The sequence below is a fragment of the Phyllobates terribilis genome, unplaced genomic scaffold, assembly GCF_046119375.1.
Source record: "Phyllobates terribilis strain yellow unplaced genomic scaffold, ASM4611937v1 Scaffold_1__5_contigs__length_1240528914, whole genome shotgun sequence".
Lineage (NCBI taxonomy): Eukaryota > Metazoa > Chordata > Amphibia > Anura > Dendrobatidae > Phyllobates > Phyllobates terribilis.
The window spans coordinates 743,890,080-743,917,506 of NW_027362761.1; the positions used below are offsets into that span (position 1 = coordinate 743,890,080).

Here is a 27,427-nt window from a genome sequence, read left to right on the forward strand (position 1 = left end):
TGTGTTAATAGATCAATCACTAAAACAATGTTAGCTGCTCCTTTTAAGGCAGGACTGCAATGATGTTGAAATGTGTTTTGGGGGTTAAAGTTCATTTTCTGGGCAAATATTGACTTTGCAAGTACAGTAATTGCTGTTAAGCTGATCACTCTTTGACATTCAGGAATGCAAATTGCCATTACAAAAAATGAAGCAGTAAACTTTGGAAAAATTACTATTTGTCTCATTCTCAATACTTTTGGCCATGACTGTATACACAAGAAAATCGCATGACAGAAAACATGATCAGTGATAAAAAAAAATCTCCATTAAATGTTACTTGCTTAACCCAGCAGGAAGTAAGGCGGCATCTAAAAATCACTAAAGTTGACAAATCCCTGGGCCCTGATGGGATACATCTGCGAGTACTGCAGGAATTAAGTAAAGTCCAATAGACCAATATTTTTAATCTTTAAAGATTCTATAATTACAGGGTCTGTACCACAGGACTGGCGTATAGCAAATGTGGTGCCAATATTCAAAAAGGGGACAAAAACCGAACTTGGAAATTATAGGCCAGTAAGCTTAACCTCTACTGTGGGTAAAATCCTGGAGGGTTTTCTAAGAGATGCTATACTAGAGTATCTAAAGAAAAAAAAACCTCATGACCCAATATCAACATGGGTTTATGAGGGACCATTCCTGTCAAACTAGTCTGATCAGCTTTTATGAAGAGGTAAGTTCCGGACTGGACCAAGGAAATGCAGTGGATGTTGTGTATATGGACTCTTCAACTGGCTCAGTTATAGGAAACAGTTAACAGTGGGGTACGACCGGGGTCAGTATTGGGCCCGCTTCTTTTTAACATATTTATTAATGACCTTGTAGGGGGTATACAGAGTAGTATTTCAATATTTGCAGATGACACTAAACTCTGCATGGTAATCAATAGAGAGGAGAACTCTCTGCCGCATGATGTTGTAATGAGTGATTCACTACTAAAATTTAAGAAGGTCCTGGATGCCTTTCTTGAAAAGTATAATATTACAAGTTATATATAGTAGATTCCTTGATAGGGCGTTGATCCAGGGGACTAGTCTGATTGCCATATGTGGAGTCAGGAAGGAATTTTTTTCCCCAATGTGGAGCTTAGTGTTTGCCACATGTCTTTTTTTTGCCTTCCTCTGGATCAACATGTTAGGCTATGGGTTGAACTAGATGGACTAAGTCTTCCTTCAACCTTAAAAACTATGTTACAATGTTATGTTACTTTTTAAGCTGACTTTTTGTACACCACTGTAGCATCGGCGTCCCTGCCTCCTGCCAGACAGGGACGCCGTTCCCCTCACCTCTCCGCTCCGTGCCCGGCGGCTTCCTCCCGCTCTGCTGGCAGCGGCGCTGCTTCCCGGCCTCTGTGCTTAGGGCGCATGCGCGCTCCCCCTCTCTTAAAGGGGCTGAGCGCCGTCCTAAGGAGTCCCCGGCCAATGGCCGGAGAACCTCACCATATATTAGGCACCTCCTCCAAAATGGAGGTGCCCGAGCAATGTTGTTGCAAAGCCTTTCTACTCTGCTTCAGCCCACAGGTCCCGTTACCAGTCACCTGCCAGATTCCTGCTTGATACCTGCCTGATACCTGCCTGATATCTGCTTACCTGCTTGCTATCCTGCGGTCCGACAGTCTGCCTACCAGCACCTGCCAGTCTGTCTATGGATCAGTCCGCCAGTGGACCAGGAAGTACCTGCCAGATACCTGCCTGATACCTGCCTACCTGTCCAGAGACTCTTACTCGCTCACCTGGGAGCGCTCATCTGCTACCTGCCTGCTAGCCTACCTGGAGGCTTAGCCGTCACTTGCTGTGACCACCTGCCTGTCCAGAGACTCTTACTCGCTCACCTGGGAGCGCTTACCTGCTACCTACCTGCTAGCCTACCTGGAGGCTTAGCCGTCACTCGCTGGGACCACCTGCCTGTCCAGAGACTCTTGCCCGCTCATCTGGGAGCGCTCACCTGCTACCTGCCAGCTAGCCTACCTGGAGGCTCTGCCGTCACTTGCCGTGACCACCTGCCTGTCCTGAGACTCTTGCCCGCTCACCTGGGAGCGCTCACCTGCTACCTGCCTGCTAGCCTACCTGGAGGCCCTGCCTTCACTTGCCGTGACCACCTGCCTGTCCAGAGACTCTTGCCCGCTCACCTGGGAGTGCTCACCTGCTACCTGCCTGCTAGCCTATCTAGAGACTCTTCCCTGCTGTCACTTGCCATGACCACCTGCCCGTCTAGAGACTCTTTCCCTGCTGTCACTTGCCATGACCACCTGCCCGTCTAGAGACTCTTACCCTGCTGTCACTTGCCGTGACCATCCGCCTGCCTAGAGACTGTCCCCATCACTTGCCGTGACTTCCTGCCCCTTCTACCCAGAGACTGTCCCTGTCACTTGCCGTGACTACCTGCCCGCCTTCCCTGGGAGCCACCCGCTTCCTTACAAGGACTGCCCCTTTGTATAGTTGCTCAGAGGTTCCACCTCCCAGACCCGTTACAGTTTGCTCGGGCCATGGAACCCGGTGGCACCCAAGCTCCCTCGCTCTCGGACCTTTGCCATGAACTGTCCTGTCAGAGGTCCCAACAGGAGTCCATCCTGAGCCACCTGCGTAGTGTTAACTCACGCCTGGACACACTGACTACATCTTCGGGACCGGCTTCCAGTCGCACGACCCCTACCCCGGCAGCGCCGCTGCCCATCAATGCCATGGCATCTCTTCCCGGTCCCCGCCTCACCGCCCCACCTCGTTTTGGCGGTGATCCCGGTCAGGCACGGGGCTTCATTAACCTGTGCACTCTGCACTTCGAACTGTTGGCACACCAGTTTTCCACCGACCGAGCCAAAGTAGCCTTCATCATGTCCCATCTCACGGTGGAGGCGCTGGCTTGGCTAAATCCTCTATGGGAGAGAGGAGACCCCTTGGTGTCCAATCTGCCAGCCTTTCTCTCGGCTTTCCGGAAGGTCTTCGACGAACCAGGACGGAGGACATCATCCGCCTCATCTCTGCTACGCCTCCTCCAAGGAAGTCTCATCGTGGGCCAATATGCCATATGGTTCCGTACCCTTGCTTCGGAGCTTGCCTGGGATAACGACGCCCTGGTCTCTGTCTTCTGGGAGGGTCTGTCCGGCCGTATTAAAGATGAACTCGCCGGTCGGGACATTCCTACCACTCTCGACGACTTAATTTCACTTGCCATCCGGATTGACATCCGGTTCCAGGAGCGCACCAAAGAGGTCACCCGTGAGAGGAGGTTTCCACGCCTTGCCCCTACCTTCCAGAGATCCGTCACTTCCTCCGTTACTCCTCCGGCGCACTCATCCGAGCCTATACAGGTCGACCAGACCAAGATGGTCAAGACCCGTCAGGAATTACGCCGTGCCGAGGGGAGCTGCTTCTACTGTGGCAGTAAGGAGCACCGGATCCGTTCCTGCCCGGAGAGGTCGGGAAACGCCTGTTTCTAGGATCGCTCAGAGAGGTCACCCTAGACAGAAATAAACCGCCTCCATCTCTAATGCTGTCGGTCTCTATCATCTGCGGGGAGAACCGTTATTTTGAACTGGCTCAACTTGACTCTGGAGCTGCCGGAAATCTCATTTCTCAGTCCCTGGTAGAGAAATACCGCATTCCCACCAAACCTCTGGCTGTACCCTTGTCTGTGGCCGCTGTGGATGGGGGCCCCTTACCACATCCCATCCAACTGGGAATGCTGCACTCTGAGAGCATCTGCTTCCATGTTCTGCCTGGACTCTCTCACGCCCTCTTGCTAGGCCTACCTTGGCTCCAGAAACACGCACCTGTGCTTGATTGGCAGACCCGAGAAGTTCTTCTCTGGGGACAGGACTGCGATAAGACTTGTTTAGTTCCCGTTCATCCTGCTCGTCCTTCTCCTACCCCAGCCAATCTACCCGGCCTACCGGCTCCCTATTGGTCTTTTGCGGACGTCTTTAATAAAAGAGAAGCAGAGACATTACCCCCTCATAGACCATACGACTGCCCAATTGACCTGATGCCCTGCGCTACTCCTCCCCATGGGCGTATTTACCCTTTGTCCGCTGCTGAGACCCGGTCCATGTCTGAATATATTGAGGAGAATCTGGCCCAGGGATTTATCCGGAAATCTACCTCCCCGGCGGGAGCAGGCTTCTTCTTCGCCAAAAAGAAGGACGGCTCACTCCGTCCCTGTATAGACTATAGAGGCCTTAACCTGATCACAGTGAAGAATAAATACCCCCTTCCGCTCATTCCTGAATTATTTGACCGTCTGAGGGGGGCTAGAATCTTCACCAAGCTGGACCTCCGTGGGGCATATAATCTGGTCCGTATCCGTCAGGGGGATGAATGGTAGACGGCATTCAACACCCGGGACGGCCACTATGAATATCTTGTAATGCCCTTCGGTCTCTGTAACGCTCCCGCCGTCTTTCAAGAGTTGGTCAATGACATCTTCCGTGACCTTCTCTACTCCTGCGTGGTGGTGTACCTGGACGACATCTTGGTCTTCTCTCCGGATCTTCTCACTCACCGGAGGGACGTTCGTCAGGTCCTGCTCAGGCTCAGGCAGAATGACCTCCACGCTAAATATGAGAAGTGCCTCTTTGAGCAGACCTCGCTTCCGTTTCTGGGCTACATAATCTCTCAGACCGGCCAACAAATGGACCCTGAGAAACTGTCTGCCATCGAGAAGTGGCCCTGACCAGAGGGGTTGAAGGCTATTCAGCGGTTCCTGGGCTTTGTCAACTACTACCGCCTCTTCATTCCGCACTTCCCTTCCCGGACTGCCCCTATCTTGGCGCTCACCCATAAGGGCGCTAATCCCAGAGAATGGCCGCCCGAAGCAGAGGAGGCCTTCCTTTCTTTAAAACAAGCTTTTTCCTCTGCCCCTGTGCTGCATCGTCCGGACGGCAACAAACAATTCTTTCTAGAAGTCAACGCTTCCTCCTCCGGAGCCGGAGCGGTACTTACCCAAAAGTCGTCTTCCGGAAGAATGGTAACCTGCGGCTTCTTCTCCAAACTCTTCTCCTCATCTGAGCGCAACTATTCTATAGGAGACCGAGAATTGTTGGCCATTAAGCTGGCACTGGAGGAGTGGCGTTACCTGCTCGAGGGGGCTCTTCACCCGGTAATAATTTACACGGACCACAAGAACTTGGCTTACCTCCAGAGTGCCCAGAGACTTAACCCGCGCCAAGCCCGGTGGTCCTTGTTCTTCGCCCGCTTTAATTTCATTCTACATTTTCGCCCGGCTGACAAGAACATCAAAGCTGATGCCTTATCCCGATCCTTTTTGGTCTCTGATCTTGAGGAGGAGCCTAAACACATCATCGACCCCGCCAAAGTAATGCAGGTGGCCCCCGTGAATCTAAATCGTCTTCCACCCGGTAACACATTCGTAACTGTTCCTGATCGTGAGAAGGTTCTACACTGGGGACACTCGTCCAAGCTAGCTGGCCACGCTGGTCAGAAAAAGACCCTCCAGCTTATTTCCCGGCATTACTGGTGGCCTACCCTGCACAAGGATGTAATAGACTTTGTTTCAGCCTGTGTGTCCTGCGACTGCAACAAGGTTCCGAGACATCTGCCAGCCGGCCATCTCCTTCCTCTTCCTGTACCTACTGCCCCGTGGCAGCATATAGCTATGGACTTTATAACGGACCTCCCTGTCTCTGCCGGTTGTACGGTCATATGGGTGGTCGCTGACTGCTTTTCCAAAATGGCTCACTTTATTATGTGTAAACTGCTGGGGGTCACATTGGACTTTTCTTCTGCATATCACCCACAGTCCAATGGCCAAGTAGAACGGATCAACCAAATTTTAACCAGTTACCTCCGGCACTTTGTTAATGCTCACCATTCCGACTGGGTGGATCTTTTACCGTGGGCCGAATTTTCTTACAATAATCACGAGAGCAAATCTTCCTCCAAATCCCCGTTTTTTGTAGTCTTCGGGCAGCATCCTCGGATCCCGTTTCCCGTCTCCACCTCGGTGGACAATCCGGCTGCGGAATCTCTCGTTAACGAATTTTCCTCCATTTGGGAAAGTACCAGATCCGCACTTCTTCAGTCATCCGAGCGGATGAAAAAACAGGCTGACAAAAGACATCTGCATCCACCACAATTCCATCCTGGAGATAAGGTCTGGCTCTCGTCCAAGTATGTCCGGCTCAAGATTCCTTCCTACAAGTTAGGGCCTCGGTTCATCGGCCCACTGGAAGTTATCAAACAAATCAACCCGGTGGCCTATAAATTGAAACTCCCAGCCAACTTGCGGATTCCTAACTCCTTCCATGTATCTCTACTCAAACCCGTGGTACTTAACTCTTTTTCCAAGTCTACAAGTACGCCTAATGCTCCGGTTTCCGCTGAAAACGAGTTTGAGATAGAGAACATTCTGGCCACCAAAAGGGTAAGAGGAAAGTCCTTTTTTCTAGTGGATTGGAAGGGGTTTGGTCCTGAGGAGAGAACATGGGAGCCCCGGGAGAACATCCATGCCCCGCTCATCCTTGATAAATTTCTCTCTGGCCTAAAAAAGGGGGGGCCTAAAGAGGGGGGTACTGTAGCATCGGCGTCCCTGCCTCCTGCCAGACAGGGACGCCGTTCCTCTCACCTCTCCGCTCCGTGCCTGGCGGCTTCCTCCCGCTCTGCTGGCAGCGCGTGCTGCTTCCCGGCCTCTGTGCTTAGGGCGCCCGCGCTCCCCCTCTCTTAAAGGGGCCGCGCACGCCGTCCTAAGGAGTCCCCGGCCAATGGCCGGAGGACCTCACCATATATAAGGCACCTCCTCCAAAATGGAGGTGCCCGAGCAATGTTGTTGCAAAGCCTTTCTACTCTGCTTCAGCCCTCAGGTCCCGTTACCAGTTACCTGCCAGTCACCTGCCAGATTCCTGCTTGATACCTGCCTGATACCTGCCTGATATCTGCTTACCTGCTTGCTATCCTGTGGTCCGACAGTCTGCCTACCAGCACCTGCCAGTCTGTCTATGGATCAGTCCGCCTGCGGACCAGGAAGTACCTGCCAGACACCTGCCTGATACCTGCCTACCTGTCCAGAGACTCTTACTCGCTCACCTGGGAGCGCTCATCTGCTACCTGCCTGCTAGCCTACCTGGAGGCTTAGCCGTCACTTGCTGTGACCACCTGCCTGTCCAGAGACTCTTACTCGCTCACCTGGGAGCGCTCACCTGCTACCTGCCAGCTAGCCTACCTGGAGGCTCTGCCGTCACTTGCCGTGACCACCTGCCTGTCCTGAGACTCTTGCCCGCTCACCTGGGAGCGCTCACCTGCTACCTGCCTGCTAGCCTACCTGGAGGCCCTGCCGTCACTTGCCGTGACCACCTGCCTGTCCAGAGACTCTTGCCCGCTCACCTGGGAGCGCTCACCTGCTACCTGCCTGCTAGCCTATCTAGAGACTCTTCCCTGCTGTCACTTGCCGTGACCACCTGCCCGTCTAGAGACTCTTTCCCTGCTGACACTTGCCGTGACCACCTGCCCATCTAGAGACTTACCCTGCTGTCACTTGCCGTGACCATCCGCCTGCCTAGAGACTGTCCCCGTCACTTGCCGTGACTTCCTGCCCCTTCTACCCAGAGACTGTCCCTGTCACTTGCAGTGACTACCTGCCCGCCTTCCCTGGGAGCCACCCGCTTCCTTACAAGGACTGCCCCTTTGTATAGTTGCTCAGAGGTTCCACCTCCCAGACCCGTTACAACCACGTTCTAAACTATTATGCAAATTGGATTAAAGTGTCATAAAGATGTATTTTTTTGTTTATCAAATAAACTTATGGATGGTATTGTCTCTTTGGATTGCTGAAATCAATCTTAAACATCTGTGATAATTAGTTTGCCAGGTGAGCCCAATTAGAGGAAAACTACCTAAGAAGGACATTCCACATTATTAAGCAGGCTTCAGTTTTCAAGCATTATGGAAAAGAAAAAGGATCTCTCTGCAGCCAAAAAGTGTCAAATAGTGTAATGCCTTGGACAAGGTATGAAATTATTAGATATTTTTTATGATAACTTACTTGTGGTCATCGTACTGTGAAGAAGAGATTTGTGGCTGATACATATCACATGTGAATTTGTCTGTCAAATTTGCTTATCCAGGTATTTTAGACTTTTACCAAATTTTTCATTTTGCTTTTATGCATCTCTCTCCAGTCTCTGCCAGATGTAAGGTTTTGGAGAAATTTTCAATTTGGCAAATTCTTTTTCAGATTTTTCAAATGATTTGCAACTTTTTGTGCTGAATAGTCTCAAAAGCAAGTTTTCGACCAAAATTAGAGCATTTTTTAAAATTTTGTACCAAATTCAGGAACTGTGTGCACCATTTAAGTGCAAAATATGTAAGTGAATACCACAAGATAAAAAAAGAAAAGTGATTTTGATAAATCGCAAATGATGAATCAAGTTCATTGAGTTCTTTACTTACCAATATCTCTCTCATGATACATGTATGAATCCACTGTACCATTGTTATCCTGCTCGTATTCTATGTAAAATGTGCCATTTCTTGTTTGGATAGAACCATGAAAATAACCATCAATCACAGATCCATGACAAAAGGATTCATTGTCATCTAATAAAAAATAGTGATTATGTCGATGACTGTGGTAGTGCATCAAAGGCATACTCAAATTAAATAATTGCAAACATTAAATATGATAAATTACTTCCTTACTTAACATTCCAAGAAATACATATGCTCAATTCAATTGTGCACATTTATTCTATTGAGGACAGGGAGACAAGTCACTACCATTTACATCTCTATTATTCCCCGAGTTTCAACTCTTTTATTTCTCAGGTATAATACAATCTCATCACTCCAAAATATGATGTTGCAGTGTAATATCTATGCAATTTGGCCTATTTATGCTATTCATTTGTAAGTTTGACTAATGGAGGAAGCTTTGTGCCCAGAAATCTTGCATGATTTTTAGGGAGTACACAAAATGCGAATGCATTTTTTTTTGAGACCGCAAAGGTTTTAGGCAGGTGTGGCAAAAATACTGCAAAGTAAGGCTACTTTCAAACATAGAAGTGTTAACAGTTTTTTTTTATCATTTAACAAGATGCAAAGTGAATGAACAAAAGAAAAATCTAAATCAAATCAATGTTGGGTATATACACTTTTTAATATTGAAATTGTGACATCAAGATGGAAAAGTTGTGGAGTTATGGAAATCACAGGATAGATGGATATGTTAATGATATGCAAATTTTTTAAAATGATCAAATATAAGCGTCTTAAGCAGAAATCCCTGCACTTACATGCCTTGGCTGCTATCAATGAGATTACTAATGATTGCCTGAGGAATGTTCTACTACGCTAAGTGCATTTGGCAATGCAATTAACCAAGTTAGCAGCTCGCTTTAAAATTGCCGACCAATTAAAGGGGTGGACTGAAAGTAAAGTAATTTTCATTCTAAATCTATTTAGTGCAATAATCTATTTTCTAATATACTTGCATTAAAAATTCCCTATTCTTCCATAACTACACTACATAACTGGTATTCTATTTTTTTCCCTACTTCATTTTTGATGATGCTTTGTTTGAGAATTCCAGTGCGGTGTCAGATTTAGTGTTGAGCCACCCCCGTAGTGTTCGAGTTCGGTTCGGTTCGTCGAACACCCATATGTTCACCGAACTGTTCGTCGAACTGTTCGTCGAACACCGTTAAAACCAATGGCAGGCAAACAAAAACACATAGAAACACATAGAAAACAACTTCAAAGGTGTCCAAAAGCTGACAAACTGCTCAGAAGACACAACTAACACATGGAAAAGTGACAAGTACATATAGTCATGCGAAAAGAAAAGAGGTCGAGGAGTAAAAGGAGGGGGAGACACAGATATAGGCATGTCATGCCCTTCTAAAACCAAAAAAGTGCGAAGCCGACACGGCCAGTCCGTTCCTGCCCGTGCGACCTCCGTGTCGCCGGGTTTGTGCCAGAGCCACGGTGGACCCTGACAGCCAGCCCCCCTCTCCCAATACTGGTGCCTGTCCACTGGTGGGTCGAGCGAGCCCCCCTGCGGTGGAGGCAGGTCTAATCTTTTTAATTTAAATTGTCTCTCTAATTTGAATGAGTACACTTTAAATCCTTTTACAAGGATCTATTGGAGGGCAAGTCTCATGCCAGTCCTACCGCCAGTCCCAGCCCCAATGCCTTGGGATGCCTCCCCGATGCTCTTCACTGAGTGTCCCGGGGGCCCGAACCATTTCCTTTGAAAAAATTAAGTGTCCAAACTACAGGTGGTGTAGCTTGCTTAACAGCTGGGATAATCCGCCGACTAGCAGACACTGCTACTAGGCACAAAGTATTTCCTGGGCTAGATGCAGTTAAAAATTTGCAATTAGATACTCTCGTTGGATGCTGAGAAAGCATTCCATAGAGTCTCCTGGCACGCCATATATTATTCTCTTAAAAAGCTTGGGGTAGGGGTCTAGGGGACCCTTTTATAGCCAAAATCACGGCCCTGTATCGCAATACGTCACCTAGGCTGAAGATAAATGGAATGTTTTCATCACCTTTCATAATCACCAATGGGACAAGGCAGGGATGTCCTCTGTCCCCTCTCTTATACATCCTAGTGATGGAGCACCTGCTCTCATCAATTCGCCATAACCCCAATATTAGGTGGATTGAGGTGGGAGGCACCGATTACAAGTGCTCTGCATTTGCAGATGATGTCCTAGTATATATCACTCATTCACATATATCCATCCCTGCTGTTATGGCTGAAATAGATCACTTTGTTACATGGTCAAATTTTAAAATCAATGCAGCGAAGTCTGAGGCCCTCGATGTCTCCCTCCCCAAATCCATACAGGATTCCATCCAGTCCAACTTTCCCTTTGCCTGGCCCTCACAGGGTATCAAATACTTAGGAATTCGCAATCATAGAGACCTCTCCCATCTATGTTATCTTAATTTTGGGCCCTTTATTGAACAACTCCATACAGACCACGGTTGGCAAGTTAGAACTGTAAGATTCACTATGTGAACCACTGGTGTTTTGTGGAAAAGCACATGTACACTGTGTTCCAAATTATTATGCAAAAAGTGTTTAGGAGTGATAAGGTAAGAATTTTTTTGTTTGTCAGTAAAACTCATTGATGGTGATGTGTGTCAGGGCTCTTTATATCACTGTAAGCAATTGCAGACACCTGTGCTAATTAGTTTGGCAGGTGTGTCCAATGAAAGACAAGACTACTTAAGAAGGCTGTCCCACATTATTAAGCAGCCTACATTTTCTGCCAAAATGGGAAAGAAAAAGGATGTGTCGGCTGCTGAGAAGCAACAAATTGAGTGTTTAGGTCAAGGCATGACTACAATCAACATTGCTAAGACACTTCATCCTGATCATCGCACAATCAAGAAGTATGTAGCTGATTCACAGTACACACGCGTGCGTGCTGATAAGGGAAAATTGAGGACTCTTTCCTACAGGCAATTACGTCAGCTTAAAAGAGCAGCGGCAAAAAAGCCTTGTCATAGCAGCAGACAAGTTTTTGAAGCTGCTGGTGCCTCCAACGTCCCCCGAACAACAAGATGCAGAGTCCTTCAGAGGTTTGCAGCTGTGCATAAGCCATCCTGTCGACCTCCTCTATCCACTGCACACAAGCAGAAACGGCTCCAGTGGGCCAAACAATACATGAAGACTGACTTCAAAACTGTTTTGTTCACGGATGAGTGCCGTGCAACGCTTGATGGTCCAGATGGATGGAGTGGAGGATGGCTGGTTGATGGACACCCCATGCAAACACGGTTACGGCGCCAACAAGGAGGAGGTGGAGTAATGTTTTGGGCTGGAATCATGGGGAGAGAGATTGTCGGCCCCTTTAGGATCCCTGAAGGGGTAAAGATGAACTCCATAATGTATGTGGAGTTTCTCAAACAGCACTTCCTGCCATGGTTCAAGAAGAAGAACCGTGTATTCCGCAGCAAGATCATTTTCATGCATGATAATGCACCGTCTCATGCTGCACATAACAAATCTGCATCTCTGGCTGATATGGGCATAAAAGGGGACAAACTTATGGTGTGACCCCCATGCTCCCCTGACCTCAACCCCATTCAGAACCTCTGGAGCATCATCAAAAGGAGTGTCTATGATGGCGGGAGGCAGTTCACATCTAAGCAACAGCTCTGGGAGGGTATTCTGGCCTCATGCAAAACAATTGAAGCAGAAACCATCCAAAACCTGACAAATTCAATGGACGAGAGAGTTCAGAAGCTCATTTCGAACAAGGGGTCCTATGTGCAAATGTAACATCACCTAGAATAAAGTTTTGAGTTGAAAACTGTTTGATTTCAGTTTCTAATAACCTGCTAATGCTTATAATTTCAAAAATGACCATTTTTTTGTACTTTATTAAAATGAAAAGGTTGATCGAAGAGTGTGGGGGATCTAAGAATGTGGCAACCCAGTAGTCAGGATTATTTCGAATTCTGACAATCTGAGGGTCATGTTGCAGGTAGTGCAGCAAGAAGGCACTCATGTGTCTTGCGCATCTAGGAGCCCCAAAATTATTTTCCGGGCTAGATGCAGCTAAAAATTATTATTAATTTGACAGCTGGTGGAGCTTAGTATAGATGGCCTAATAGAATCAGTACTGCAAACTGCTACAAAGCCCAAATTATTTTCCAGCCAAGATACAGATAAACATGATTAGTAATTTTAAATCTGGTGGAGTTTAGTATAGATGGCCTAATAGAATCAGTACTGCACACTGCTACAAGGCCCAAATTATTTTTCAGCCAAGATACAGATAAACATGATTAGTAATTTGAAAGCTTAAAGTGGTTGGTGAGGTGATTTTAACAAATCATCAAGCTTTTACTCTCCCCAGGATGACACAGGGGTAGAAAAGTCATTTCGGATCCATGATTTGTTCATCTTTATGAACGTGAGTCTGTCTACATTATCACTGGAGAGCCGCGTGCGCTTATCTGTCAGCACACCACCAGCAGCGCTGAACACACGTTCAGACAGAACGCTCGCTGCGGGGCATGACAAGATCTCCAAGGCGTAAGTGGCGAGCTCCTGCCATTTATCCAGATTGGAAGTCCAAAAAGAGCAAGGGTCCAGTGACACAGTCATGGCTTCAATGTTTACTTGGAGATACTCCTGTACCATCATCTCTAGGCGTTGACTATGTGTCAGACATCTTGTCTCCTGTGGCCATGCAAAGGATGGGCTAAAAAAGTGGTGAAATGATTCCGCAAAATTGATGTTACCAGCAGATACTGTGTTTCTGTTTTGTTTTGAGTGCTGAACACTCGACGGTCCCACGGTTGGCAAGTTGGAACTGTGAGATTCACTACGTGCACCACTAGTGTTTTGGGGAAAAGCACATGTAAGATTCTGCAACAGTCTCTGCTGATACTCCTGCATGCGTGCATCTCTTTCTATGGCAGGAATAATTTCTGCAAATTTACTTTTAAACCGGGGATCTAACAGTGTGGCAACCCAGTAGTCAGGATTATTTCTAATTCTCACAATTCGAGGGTCATGTTGCAGGTAGTGCAGCAAGAAGGCACTCATGTGTCTTGCACATCCAGGAGCACCAAGTCCCTGTTGTGTTGGTGGCGAGGTAACAATCATGCTTCCTTCCTCTGCCCTCTCCCCCCAACCTCGCACAACAGAAATGTGATCAAGGTTTCCCTAATCTGATGAGTCTTCCATCAGTTCGTCCTCCACTTCTTCCTGGGCTCCTGCACCTTCCTCAACAGTTTGGCTGCTACCATGCGCCCTGGTAAAACCATCTCCCCCACCCTCACATGCCTGCCGCCTTGGTGCTGCCGACCGTCTGGACCTTGCAGATATTAGCCCTTCCGCATACAACTCCTCCTTCTCTTCTTCCTCCACCTCCTCTTGTGCCACCACCTGACTCCGAATTCTGTTTAACATGTGCTCCAGCATGTAAATCACCGGAATAGTCATGCTGATAATGGCATTGTCAGCACTAAACATCTTCGTCGCCATTTCAAAACTGTGCAGAAGGGTGCATAGGTCCCTGATCTGAGACCACTCCTCCAGCGTGATTTGCCCAACCTCAGGATCCCGTTGGCCCAGGCTATACGTCAGAACGTATTGCACCAGGGCTTGTCAGTGCTGCCACAGTCGCTGCAACATGTGCAGAGTTGAATTCCACAGTGTCAGCACATCGCATTTCAGCCGGTGAACTGGCAGGCCCAATGACTTCTATAGAGATGTAAGTCGTTGATCTGCGGGATGCGAACGGTGGAAGTGAGAACACAGCGACCGTGCCCTCTGCAGAAGGCCATCTAGTTCGGGATAGTGGGCTAAAAATTGCTGGATAACCAGGTTCAACACGTGAGCCATACAAGGCACGTGTGTGACATTGCCCCGGTGAAGGGCCGCACCCAGGTTTGCAGCATTGTCGCAAACGGCCTTCCCTGGTTTCAGGTACAGTGGAGACAACCATTCATGAAACTGGTTCTCCAGAGCTGACCACAACTCCTCAGCTGTGTGACTCACATTTCCCAGACATTTCAAAGTAAAAACCGTCTGATGACGTTGAGCCCTGCTGCCAGCATAGTAAGAAGGTGTGCAGGATCCCTTCTGCACAGTTAGAAAGCTTGTGGCATGACCAGACAGGCTTTGGGTGCAGGTGGAGGACCGAGAGGAGGTTGAGGAGGCAGAAGCAGTGGAGGAACTTTGAGATAAGGAGGATTGATGCACAACTCGTGGGGACGGCAAGACTTGGACAGCAGCCCCCAGTGCCAAGTCAGCGACATGTAACGCCCATGTCTATTCCTACTCGTCCAAGTGTCTGTGGTGAAATGCACCCTGTCACACACAGAGTTTCTCAAAGAAGCGGTGATGTTGGGTGCGACATGCTGGTGGAGCGCAGCCACACCTTTCTTTGAGAAGTAGTGCCGACTGGGCATCTGGTACTGGGGCACTGCGACGGACATAAGGTCTCGAAAATCCTCTGTGTCCACCAGGCGGAAAGGAAGCATTTCTGTAGCCAAGAGCTTGCAGATGGTGAAATTCAACCTCTTAGCTTTCTCATGGCTAGGAGGAAATGGTCTTTTACTTGTCCACATCTGAGGGACCGAGGGCTGGCTGTTGTGCTTAGACGGGGTTCATAAGGGTGTCCCCGGCAAACTGCCGGTCTGTGAGGAAGATGCAGGCGGACATGTTAGGTTGCCTTGATCCAAAGGTGGTGCTATCGATGTCGGACAGTGCTCAACACCAGCTGGTGTTACCACCTCCAAAGAAAATGATGACCTGCCAATCACGCTGGCTGTTGCGGGTAAAGAGGTGGCAGGTCTGCGTCACAAAACAGGTGTGACTGCTGTCCCCCCAGTCACAGAGGATGAAGAGGCCGGGGATGCACAAGATGTGGCAGACGGTGGTTGGCCCGGCCGGCTAGGCCGCATTGTAGCACAGTGAGCTTCCCACTGCAACTTATGCTTCATGTCCTTGTGCCGGTTCATGCATGAAGTACTCAAACTATGTATTTTTTGGCCTCTACTTAGCTTTTTCTGACAAATGTTACAGATAACACGAGTTGGGTCATCTTTATCGATCTGAAAAAATGCCCAGGCTATGCAAGGCTTAGCACCCATGCGACCTGAAGAGCCACCACGACTTGTGGTCAGAGGCAGAGTTGTGTTTGAGGATGCAGTTGTTGACGTGCTTCCAGTACTACGTCTCTGTCCAGGAAGGCGCAACCTGACCTCGTCGTCACTAGCATCCTCCTCCACCTCCTCTGCTGACCTCATCTCTTGGCTGACTGTGGGTTGACAGTAAGTGGGATCTCCAACCTCATCATCATCACCCTGTGTGTTATCACACCCGTCGTCCTCAGAGCCAACCTGTTCCTGCCCTGACAATAAACTAAAGTTGTCACTCCAATCAGGTATTTGAGTTTCATCATCATCTTCTTCATTGTCTCCACCAACAGGAGTTACAGTTTGGGATGTGGGTCTACATTAAGGTCAGAACCTTCTGCGTCTGGTCCTGGATCCGACTCATAAAGATTCTGGGCATCAGTGCAGATCATTTCCTCGTCTGGATTCACAGAAGCTCTGGAGCCAACCTCTGATTCCCAGGCTATAGTATGAGTAAACAGCTCTGCAGACTCAACCATCTGTTCTACCCCATACTCAGACGGGCAGCTGGAGATTTGGGAGCTGTGAGGAAGCAAGTGCGATTGGTGTGACACCTCTGAGGACTGGAGTATTTGTGATGTTGAAGTTGAGGTGGAGGAGAGCCCACTTAAAGGAGCACTTGATATCCGTTGAAGCACCTGCTGTTTTTGTGCCTCATCTGGAATTTGTAGCGATTGGCGTGGCCGTAAGAAAGGGATCTTATCACATTGTCCGCTAAAAGAAGTAGACATTTTAGTTTGGCTGGAAGATGGTCTTTCTTCTGCAGATGTTACTGTTACTTTAACACCTACCCCACGGACACAACCTTTTTTCCCCTTCCCAACACGCCTATTCCCATTTCCACCAGCAGCAGGCCTTTTTCCACTCATTTTGGTGGTTAACTAATTCACAACTCTGGAGTTTTTTGCACAAAAAAACAATGGATGGGAACCGAGCAGAGCTGAGTGGCCAAACTGTGGTATTAGGCCAAAAGTATTGGCTGGGTTAGATGCATATAAAAATGATATTGAATTTGCAACCTGATGGAGGTCAGTATAGATGGACTAATAGAACAAGTCCCACACACTGCTAGAAGCCCAAATATTTTTTCAGAGCTAGATGCAGAAAAAAATTATATTCAATTTGCAACCTGATGGAGGTCAGTATAGTTGGACTAATAGACCAAGTCCCACACACTGCTAGAAGCCCAAATATTTTTTCAGAGCTAGATGCAGAAAAAAATTATATTCAATTTGCAACCTGATGGAGGTCAGTATAGATGGACTAATAGACCAAGTCCCACACACTGCTAGAAGCCCAAATATTTTTTCAGAGCTAGATGCAAAAACAAAATTATATTTAATTTGCATCCTGATGGAGGTCAGTATAGTTGGACTAATAGACCAAGTCCCACACAGTGCTAGAAGCCCAAATATTTTTTCAGAGCTAGATGCAGAAAAAAATTATATTCAATTTGCAACCTAATGGAGGTCAGTATAGTTGGACTAATAGACCAAGTCCCACACACTGCTAGAAGCCCAAATATTTTTTCAGAGCTAGATGCAGAAAAAAATTATATTCAATTTGCAACCTGATGGAGGTCAGTATAGATGGACTAATAGACCAAGTCCCACACACTGCTAGAAGCCCAAATATTTTTTCAGAGCTAGATGCAGAAAAAAATTATATTGAATTTGCAACCTGATGGAGGTCAGTATAGATGGACTAATAGACCAAGTCCCACACACTGCTAGAAGCCCAAATATTTTTTCAGAGCTAGATGCAGAAAAAAATTATATTGAATTTGCAACTTGATGGAGGTCAGTATAGATGGACTAATAGAACAAGTCCCACACACTGCTAGAAGCCCAAATATTTTTTCAGAGCTAGATGCAGAAAAAAATTATATTGAATTTGCAACCTGATGGAGGTTAGTATAGATGGACTAGTAGAATGATGCTATTCCCAAAAGGTTTTACTTCACTAGGTGCAGTTAAAAAAATTGGTATTCTATACACAGGTGGTGTAGCTTGCAACACAGATAGGCTACTCCACTGACTAACACACTCTGCAATAGGCCAAAAAGGATTTCCTTTGCTAGATTTAGCCAAATGCTGTGAAAAAAACTTCCACAGCACTGGCACAGACCTGCCTGGCAAAAACTGATAGGAATTGATGTAACTTAGTCCTGAAAAGGACTGCAATTACAATTAGTCTTTACTCCCAACCTATCTATTTAAGAGCACAGACCTGCCTGATAAAAGTCGTAGGAAATGCTGTAACTTAGTCCTGAAAAGGACTGCAATTACAATTAATCTTTACTCCCAACCTATCTATTTAAGATTACAGACCTGCCTGATAAAAGTCGTAGGAAATGCTGTAACCTAGTCCTTAAAAGGACTGCAATCACAACTCTTCCCTACTCCCAAGCTATCTGTAGATTTGTGCGAAAATTGGCTTGAAATTAACAAGGTATAGCGCACGCAGCAACAGCGGTGCCGTCTAACACGCAGCTGCAGCTGTGAGAAAATGGTGGTGACGGGGAAAATGGCTGGGTCTTATAGGGCAAGGACATGTGACATACACTGTCAATGACACATGCCCTTGCTTGTGTGAAAAAAAGCAGTTCGCTCCGTGTGTGCGCTGCTGATAGGCTGACAGATTGCACCTCCCCACTGTAAATGCGGGAAAGAGAAAAAAAAATGGAGATCTTCATTATTCCTGCAGAGATCCATCCCCTGCCCCTCCCCCCGCCCCTCTGTACACTCAAACTGCGTATTAACATTAATTTTCAGCATTACTGTGAAAAAATCCAGTTATGATTTTGGTGCACAAACAGTTATCGAACATAACCTCGAACGGCCGAATTTTTTTCAAATCGTTCGTGTTCGCCGAACGGCTCGAACACAGCCCAAAACAGCTCGAATTTGAGATTGGCGAACACTTCGAGTCGAACACCGCTCATCTCTAATTGAGAGTGAACGTCTTTTATATATCCGACTAAATCAAAAGAAGCTCAGGGCAAAGGAATATATTCACCTTAGAGATGCTGTTGCAAATGATGCTGATCCAAAAGATTTGGGGAAAATGGTTATTCTTCCATCAACTGTCACTGGAAGCCCACGACACATGCATGAATACACACAGGATGCAATGACTTATGTGAGAAAGTTTGGCCGTCCAGATCTTTTCATCACCTTTACTTGCAATCCTGCCTGGGAGGAAATTGGAGGGCACCTGTTGCCGGGCCAAAAAACAGTGAATCGCCATGACCTTATTGCTCGGGTTTTCAAACACAAACTTTCAAAAATGACTAATCTAATCACAAAATCACATATTTATGGTGAGACACAGTGCTGGATATATTCAGTTGAATGGCAAAAAAGAGGCCTTCCTCACACCCACATCTTGATTTGGTTGAAGCAAAAATTACAGCCTGCCGAAATTGACAAGATCATCAGTGCCGAATTGCCAGACCCTCAGATTGACCCATTGCTGTTTGTTTGACACCATCACAAAAAACATGATCCATGGTCTGTGTGGGAGTCTGAACAAAAATTCTCCCTGTATGATTGATGGCAGGTGTTCAAAGCATTACCCACGATCCCTGGTCCAAGAAACCCAAACAGGACAAGATGGATATCCAGTCTACCAAAGAAGAAAGCCAGGGGATGGTGGTTTCATACAAAGCTCAAAATGCGTGTTGGATCATCACTCCAAGAGATAGAAATTGACAACAGGTGGGTAGTGCATTACAACCCTTTGCTCTCAAAAATCTTCCAGGCCCACATAAATGTCGAATCTTGCCACTCTGTGAAATCAATCAAGTATATCTGCAAATATGTCCACAATGGAAGTGATCAAGCAGTTTTTGAACTCCAGAAAAATGAACCTATTATTGATAAAGTGGAGGCATTCCAGATGGGCAGGTACATAAGCAGCAATGAAGCTGTTTGGAGAATACTAGGATTCTCCATTCATGAGTGCTACCCACCAGTTATGCATCTGAGTGTGCACTTGGAAAATGGACAGAGAATTTAATTTAACCCAGCAAACTTACAGCAGCAGCTCCTAACACCACCTAAGACCACCCTCTTGGCATTTTTTGAGCTGTGTCAACAAGACCCTTTTGCAAAAACAATTCTCTACTGTGATTTACCAAAATACTACACTTGGAATGCCTCCAGAAAAACACTGGAATGGAGGAAACGGGGGCTTGATATTGAAGGCTATCCAGGGGTGAAAGCAACTGATACTCTTGGTCGCATCTACACTGTTCATCCGTCAAATCCAGAGTGCTTCTACCTGCGCATGTTACTTCATGTTGTCAAAGGCCCTACATCATTTTCTGACCTGAAGACCGTCGGAGGCCATGTGTGTGAAGCATTCAGGGAAGCTTGCCAAAGAAAAGGACTTTTGGAAAATGATGGACACTGGGACATGACCCTCAGTGAAGCAGCAGCCACTCAAACCCCAAAGCGACTAAGACACCTCTTTGCTATTATTCTAACAACTTGTAGCATTTCAAATCCTCTTGAGATTTGGACAAAGTACAAAACTGATCTCAGTGAGGACATCCTCATGCAGATTAGAAGGGAAAATCCTCAGCAACTCATCAACTTCACTGAGGAAATGTTCAATGAAACTTTTAATGCTCCTTGAAGATCAGTGCATAGCAATGTCAAGAAAAGCCTTACAGTTGCTTGGTTTGCCTGCTCCAATAAGAAATCTTGAAGGCATCCAAATGTGTAGGGAGATTTTCCTAGAAACAAACTACAATATTGATGAACTGACAGCATTTGTGTCTCAGAACGACCCAATATTGGTACCAGATCAAAGGGACGCCTATAACTACATTTTAAGTTTCAGTGAAAACAACAAAGGTGGGATTGTCTTCCTTGATACTCCAGGTGGAACAGGAAAGACATTTGTAATCAACTTGCTCCTGGCAAAATTTCGACAACAAAAAAAGATTGCACTTGCAATGGCATCTTCTGGAATTGCAGCTACGCTTTTAAAAGGTGGCAGGACAGCACATTCGACATTCAAACTACCACTTAACCTGTCTCATAGTGACAGCCCCGTGTGTAATATTGCCAAGGGATTAAGACTGGCCAAATTGCTTCAAAAATGCAGTGTCATCATTTGGGATGAAGTAACAAAGAAAATGGCGGCACTTCCTCTACAAGAAATAGGAGTGAACAGGTGCTTACTAAGAGGAGCTACCTCCATGTACAATGAACAAACAAAGTAGCACACTGAAATGCTGAGTATGTAAATATGAAGTATGAAATATGAATAGCATTACTGCTGAGAAATCTTAGCGCATAAATGCCGCAGGTGGTTTTAATTGCATCAGGATCTTACTTTCCCACACATAAGCAGACGGATGTCCCTTAGAGAGGTATTCACATTGTTAGGTCCTGACATCGAGAAACGCCTTAACGCGGCTGTCAGGTACACATGAATTGGCCAATTTATGCACTAAGAGTTCTCATTTATTTCTATATTCTACAGCAGTAATGCTATTCATATTTCATACTTCATATTTACATGTGCTAAAATTTCTCATTTATTTCTATTTTCTACAGCAGTAATGCTATTCATATTTCATACTTCATATTTACATACTCAGCGTTATAGTGTGCTACTTTGTTTGTTCATTGTACATAGAGGTAGCTCCTTTTAGTAAGCACCTGTTCACACCTATTTCTTGTAGTGGAAGTGCCGTCATTTTCTTTGTTACTAGATTTAAGCTTTGACTGAGCACTCCACCCCCATGCCGCAAGTGGTTTTAATTGCATCAGGATCTTACTTTCCCACACATAAGCAGACGGATGTCCCTTAGAGAGGTATTCACATTGTTAGGTCCTGACATCGAGAAACGCCTTAAAGCAGCTGTCAGGTACACATGAATTGGCCAATTTATGCGCTAAGATTTCTCATTTATTTCTATATTCTACAGCAGTAATGCTATTCATATTTCATACTTCATATTTACATGCGCTAAAATTTCTCATTTATTTCTATTTTCTACAGAAATAATGCTATTCATATTTCATACATCATATTTACATACTCAGCATTACAGTGTGATACTTTGTTTGTTCATCATTTGGGATGAATGCACCATGTAACACAAAAGGGCTCTGGAAGCAGTGGACAGACTGCTGCAAGACTTGCGTAGCAACAAATATATCATGGGAGGAGTAGTTGTTGTTTTGGCCGGTGACTTCCGCCAAACACTACCTGTTATTAAAAGATCAACCCCTGCAGACGAACTGAATGCCTGTCTCAAAGCATTGTACCTTTGGAGAAAAGTAAAGAAAATGTCACTGAACACAAACATGAGGGTCTACATGACAGGTGATGTTTCTTCTGGACTGTTTTCCAGCAAGCTGTTGACTATTGGAGATGGCAAGGAACCAGTAAACTCAACCACTGGACAGATCACCTTCCCAAGCAACTTTTGTTGCATTGTGACTTCTATTGAGGAGTTGAAAGCAAAGGTTTTTCCAAACATTCAACTCCACTTCAAAAATTCTGGCTGGCTGTGTGAAAGGGCTATTCTAGCTCCCAAAAATGACAGTGTCAACAAGATCAATCTTCAAATTCTAAATCTCCTTCCAGGTGTGTACACAACCTACAGTGGTGGCCAAAAGTATTGGCACCCCTGCAATTCTGTCAGATAGTACTCAGTTTCTTCCTGAAAATGATTGCAATCACAAATTCTTTGGTATTATTATCTTCATTTAATTTGCTTGCAAGGAAAAAACACAAAAGAGAATGAAGCAAAAATCAAATCATTGATCATTTCACGCAAAACTCCAAAAATGGGCCAGACAAAAGTATTGGCACCCTCAGCCTAATACTTGGTTCCACAACCTTTAGCCAAAATAACTGCGAACAACCGCTTCCGGTAACCATTAATGAGTTTCTTACAATGCTCTGTTGGAATTGTAGACCATTCTTCTTTGGCAAACTGCTCCAGGTCCCTGATATTTGAAGGGTGCCTTCTCCAAACTGCCATTTTGAGATCTCTCCACAGGTGTTCTATGGGATTCAGGTCTGGACTCATTGCTGGCCATCTTAGAAGTCTCCAGTGCTTTCTCTCAAACCATTTTATAGTGCTTTTGGAAGTGTGTTTTGGGTCATTGTCCTGCTGGAAGACCAATGACCTCTGAGGGAGACCCAGCTTTCTCACACTGGGCCCTACATTATGCTGCAAAATTTGTTGGTAGTCTTCAGACTTCATAATGCCATGCACACGGTCAAGCAGTCCAGTGCCAGAGGCAGCAAAGCAACCCCAAAACATCAGGGAACCTCCGCCATTTTTGACTGTAGGGACCATGTTATTTTCTTTGAATGCCTCTTTTTTTCCCTGTACACTCTATGTTGATGCTCTACTTTTGTCTCATCTGACCAGAGAACATTCTTCCAAAATGTTTTAGGCTTTCTCAGGTAAGTTTTGGCAAACTCCAGCCTGGCTTTTTATGTCTCGGGGTAAGAAGTGGGGTCTTCCTGGGTATCCTACCATACAGTCCCTTTTCATTCAGACACCGACGGTTAGTACGGGTTGACACTGTTGTACCCTCGGACTACAGGGCAGCTTGAACTTGTTTGGATGTTAGTCGAGGTTCTTTATCCACCATCCGCACAATCTTGCGTTGAAATCTCTCGTCAATTTTTCTTTTCCGTCCACATCTAGGGAGGTTAGCCACAGTGACATGAGCTTTAAACTTCTTGATGACACTGCGCACGGAAGACACAGGAACATTCAGGTCTTTGGAGATGGACTTGTAGTCTTGAGATTGCTCATGCTTCCTCATAATTTGGTTTCTCAAGTCCTCAGACAGTTCTTTGGTCTTCTTTCTTTTCTCCATGCTCAATGTGGTACACACAAGGACATAGGACAGAGGTTGAGTCAACTTTAATCCATGTTAACTGGCTGCAAGTGTGATTTAGTTATTGCTAACACCTGTTAGGTGCCACAGGTAAGTTACAGGTGCTGTTAATTACACGAATTAGAGAAGCATCACATGATTTTTCAAACAGTGCCAATACTTTTGTCCACCCCCTTTTTTAGGTTTGGTGTGGAATTATATCCAATTTGGCTTTAGGACAATTCTTTTTGTGTTTTTTCATTGAAGACAAATTAAATGAAGATAATAATACCAAAAAATTTGTGATTGCAATCATTTTCAGGAAGAAACTGAGTATTATCTGACAGAATTGCAGGGGTGCCAATACTTTTGGCCACCACTGTACAAGTCAGTGGATACAGTAATAGACCCTGCTCAAGCATTATTTTGTCCAGCTGAGTTCCTCAATTCCTTGGAGCCACAAGGACTTCCTCCTCACAACCTCTTTCTAAAACGTGGAGCACCTATTCTGCTATTGAGAAATTTGGATAAAGCTGTGTAATGGAGCAAGACTCTTGATTCAAGAACCTGTTTTCACATGTAATTGAGGCAACCATTTTGACAGGATGTGCCACAGGAGAATATGTTTTCATTCCAACAATTCCTCTCATTCCATCTGATTTGCCTTTTGATTTTAAACGCCTCCAGTTTTCTGTTCGACTGGCATTTGCTATTCCATCAGCAAGGCTCAGGGACAGTCCTTGAAAGTAGTTGGAATCGATTTACAATCTCCATGCTTTTCTCATGGTCAACTTTATGTGGCCTATTCAAGAGTTGGAACAGCCAAAAATCTGTTCGTGTTTGCACCTGAAGGAAGAACTAAGAATGTCGTTTATCAAAAGGCTCTCGAATAAGGAGTAGAAGATTACTTCACATTACTTGGCCAATTTAGTTAAATCTGTGTGGAATATCTCTGGTGTTGAAATATATGTTGTGAAATGCTTCTATTAGCTTAGTTTTTGCCTTTTAATAATTACATTTCTATCTATTTGTTTTGTGGTTTTTGTGTGGAGAATAAATTTTTGTTAACACATTCTATTTTGCTAACAGCAGTTATTAACCCAGGTAGTACAGCTAGTGTTCTAATAAAAATTAATTTTTTATATACTTGAGTCTATAATACTCCAGTCTTTCTCCTGATTCCTCATATTGACATATGGAGTTAGACCAAGGGTATTCTGGGGGCAATCCTTCCCCTTTGAATACCTTAATATGTGTGTTGTGCCAGATCTGGGGCTATATTTAATATACTTAAATTACTAGACCAGCTATTCGGGAACTCACAGTGAGCTTATGGCATATACACCTCCTATTCCAACTCATGTAATATATATACACTACCGTTCAAAAGTTTGGGGTCACCCAGACAATTTTGTGTTTTCCATGAAAAATCATACTTTTATTTATCAAATTAGTTGCAAAATGAATAGAAAATATAGTCCAGACATTGACAAGGTTAGAAATAATGATTTTTATTTGAAAGAATAATTTTCTCATTCAAACTTTGCTTTTGTCAAAGAATGCTCCCTTTGCTGCAATTACAGCATTACAGACCTTTGGCATTCTAGCCGTTAATTTTCTGAGGTAATCTTGAGAAATTTCACCCCATGCTTCCTGAAGCCCCTCCCACAAGTTGGATTGGCTTGATGGGCACTTTTTGGTCACCGTACGGTCAAGCTGCTCCCACAACAGCTCAATGGGGTTGAGATCTGGTGACTGCGCTGGCCACTCCATTACAGATAGAATACCAGCTGCCTGCTTCTTCCCTAAATACTTCATGTATAATTTGGAAGAGTGCTTTGGGTCATTGTCCTGTCGTAGGGTGAAATTGGCTCCAATCAAGCGCTGTCCACAAGTTATGGCATGGTGTTGCAAAATGGAGTGATAACCTTCCTTATTCAAAATCCCATTTACCTTGTCCAAATATCCCACTTTACCAGCACCAAAGCAACTCCAGACCATCACATTACCTCCACCATGCTTGACAGATGGCGTCAGGCACTCTTCCAGCATCTTTTCAGTTGTTCTGCATCTCACAAATGTTCTTCTGTGATCCAAACACCTCAAACTTTGATTTGTCTGTCCATAAAACTTTTTTACAATCTTCCTCTGTCCAATGTCTGTGTTCTTTTGCCCATATTAATCTTTTTCTTTTATTAGCCAGTCTCAAATATGGCTTTTTTTTTGCCACTTTGCCCTGAAGGCCAGCATCCCGGAGTCTCCTCTTCACTGTAGATGTTGACACTGGCGTTTTGTGTGTACTATTTAATGAAGCTGCCAGTTGAGGAGCTTTGAGGCGTCGATTTCTCAAACTAGAGACTCTAATGTACTTGTCTTGTTGCTCAGCTGTGCAGCAGGGCCTCCCACTTCTCTTTCTACTCTGGTTAGAGCCTGTTTTTTCTCTCCTCTGAAGGGAGTAGTACACACCGTTGTAGGAAATCTTGAGTTTCTTGGCAATTTCTCTCATGGAATAGCCTTCATTTCTAAGAACAAGAATAGACTGTCGAGTTTCACATGAAAGTTCTCTTTTTCTGGCCATTTTGAGAGTTTCATAGAACAAACAAATGTAATGCTCCAGATTCACAACTAGCTTAATGGAAGGTCAACTTTATAGCTTCTCAAATCAGCCAAACCATTTTCAGCTGGGCTAACATACTTGTGCAAGGGTTTTCTAGGGTTTTCTAAACACCCATTAGTCTTCTTACACAGTTAGCAAACACAATGTACCATTAAAACACTGGAGTGGTGGTTGTTGGAAATGGGCCTCTATACACCTATGTAGATATTGCAATAAAAACAAGACTTTTGCAGCTAGAATAGTCATTTACCACATTAACAATGTATAGAGTGTATTTCTGATTCATTTAATGTTAGCTTCATTGAAAAAAAATGTGCTTTTCTTTCAAAAATAATGAAATTTCTAAATGACCCCAAACTTTTGAACGGTAGTGTATATATACCCCAATACGATCACTGCCAACTCCACAATAACAAAAAGAACTACTTGGTGACACCAGTCATTTCTACAGGCCAATTGGACACCCGTTACAGGTAGCCTATCGCTTCAGAGTGCGGTTTACAGAGCAAGAGAAACAGAGCTATTAAATTTTATATATTTAATTCAGAAAGGTAGCAAATGTTTATAAAAAATATACAAAGATGGTACAAAATGGGAACAAAACAATTCAGTATATACAATTACATGAAGTAAACGAGATATCAAAAGAAAATTGCTAAACTTATATCACGGAAATGGCTCAGAGCTTAGTGAAGGGATGTATTCCTTAGGAAAAGTCCCACAGGCTGTACCTTCCAGGACTGACAAATGACCAAACCCAAATTTAGCTTTTTATTAGATCAAGGTTATGCCCACATAACTCCCCTTGGTGAGCTCATGTTGGGGCTGTCTGTGGGATGTGCTGGGTCTTTCAGAATTTTATGAGATCCCCAACTTACAGGATATCTTTGCCCATGGAGGTTTCAGGCGATAGATATTGTGATCTTTCCTTTTGCAATTTTTCCTTTACATAGAGATGAAACATGGCCTTGATAGCATCATCCATCTGAACATTTTTTAATTTGGAAGGGTTAGAATGGCCTTACGGTGATGCAAGTTAATGGTTATGGCCGTCCCTTCACTACGACGCAGAAAATATATCTCTCATAAATATCAGATTGATGCAAATCCCAATATTCATCACTGACCTCTGGCTCCAAAATGTCTGGGAGCCGTGCTTTGATCAGAGGAAGCTTATGCCTGGGAAGCGTATTTCCCTGCAAAATGGCTCCACAGTATGCAAATCTTTTCATGGCCAAGCTTGAAGGTGACTTCTTGTCCTCATGTCCCATCAGGCCTCTGACCTT

At 45.1% G+C, this 27,427-nt stretch overlaps 1 protein-coding gene across 3 annotated transcripts in view; it reads right to left on the reverse strand.

The window, feature by feature from the left end:
* The window catches only part of LOC141149036 (disintegrin and metalloproteinase domain-containing protein 10-like), a 258,254-nt gene that overhangs the window by 187,006 nt on the left and 43,821 nt on the right, over window positions 1-27,427 (reverse strand). For 2 of the 3 annotated variants that reach the window (XR_012245373.1, XM_073636860.1), the window contains exon 4: window positions 8,442-8,588. The exons of the other annotated variant lie outside the window; for it this stretch is intronic. Coding sequence is in view for 1 of the 2 variants with exons in the window: in XM_073636860.1 (XP_073492961.1) it covers window positions 8,442-8,588 (147 nt within the window). In the remaining variant the exon portion in view is untranslated. The remainder of the gene's footprint in view (window positions 1-8,441; window positions 8,589-27,427) is intronic. 3 annotated transcript variants of the gene reach the window in all.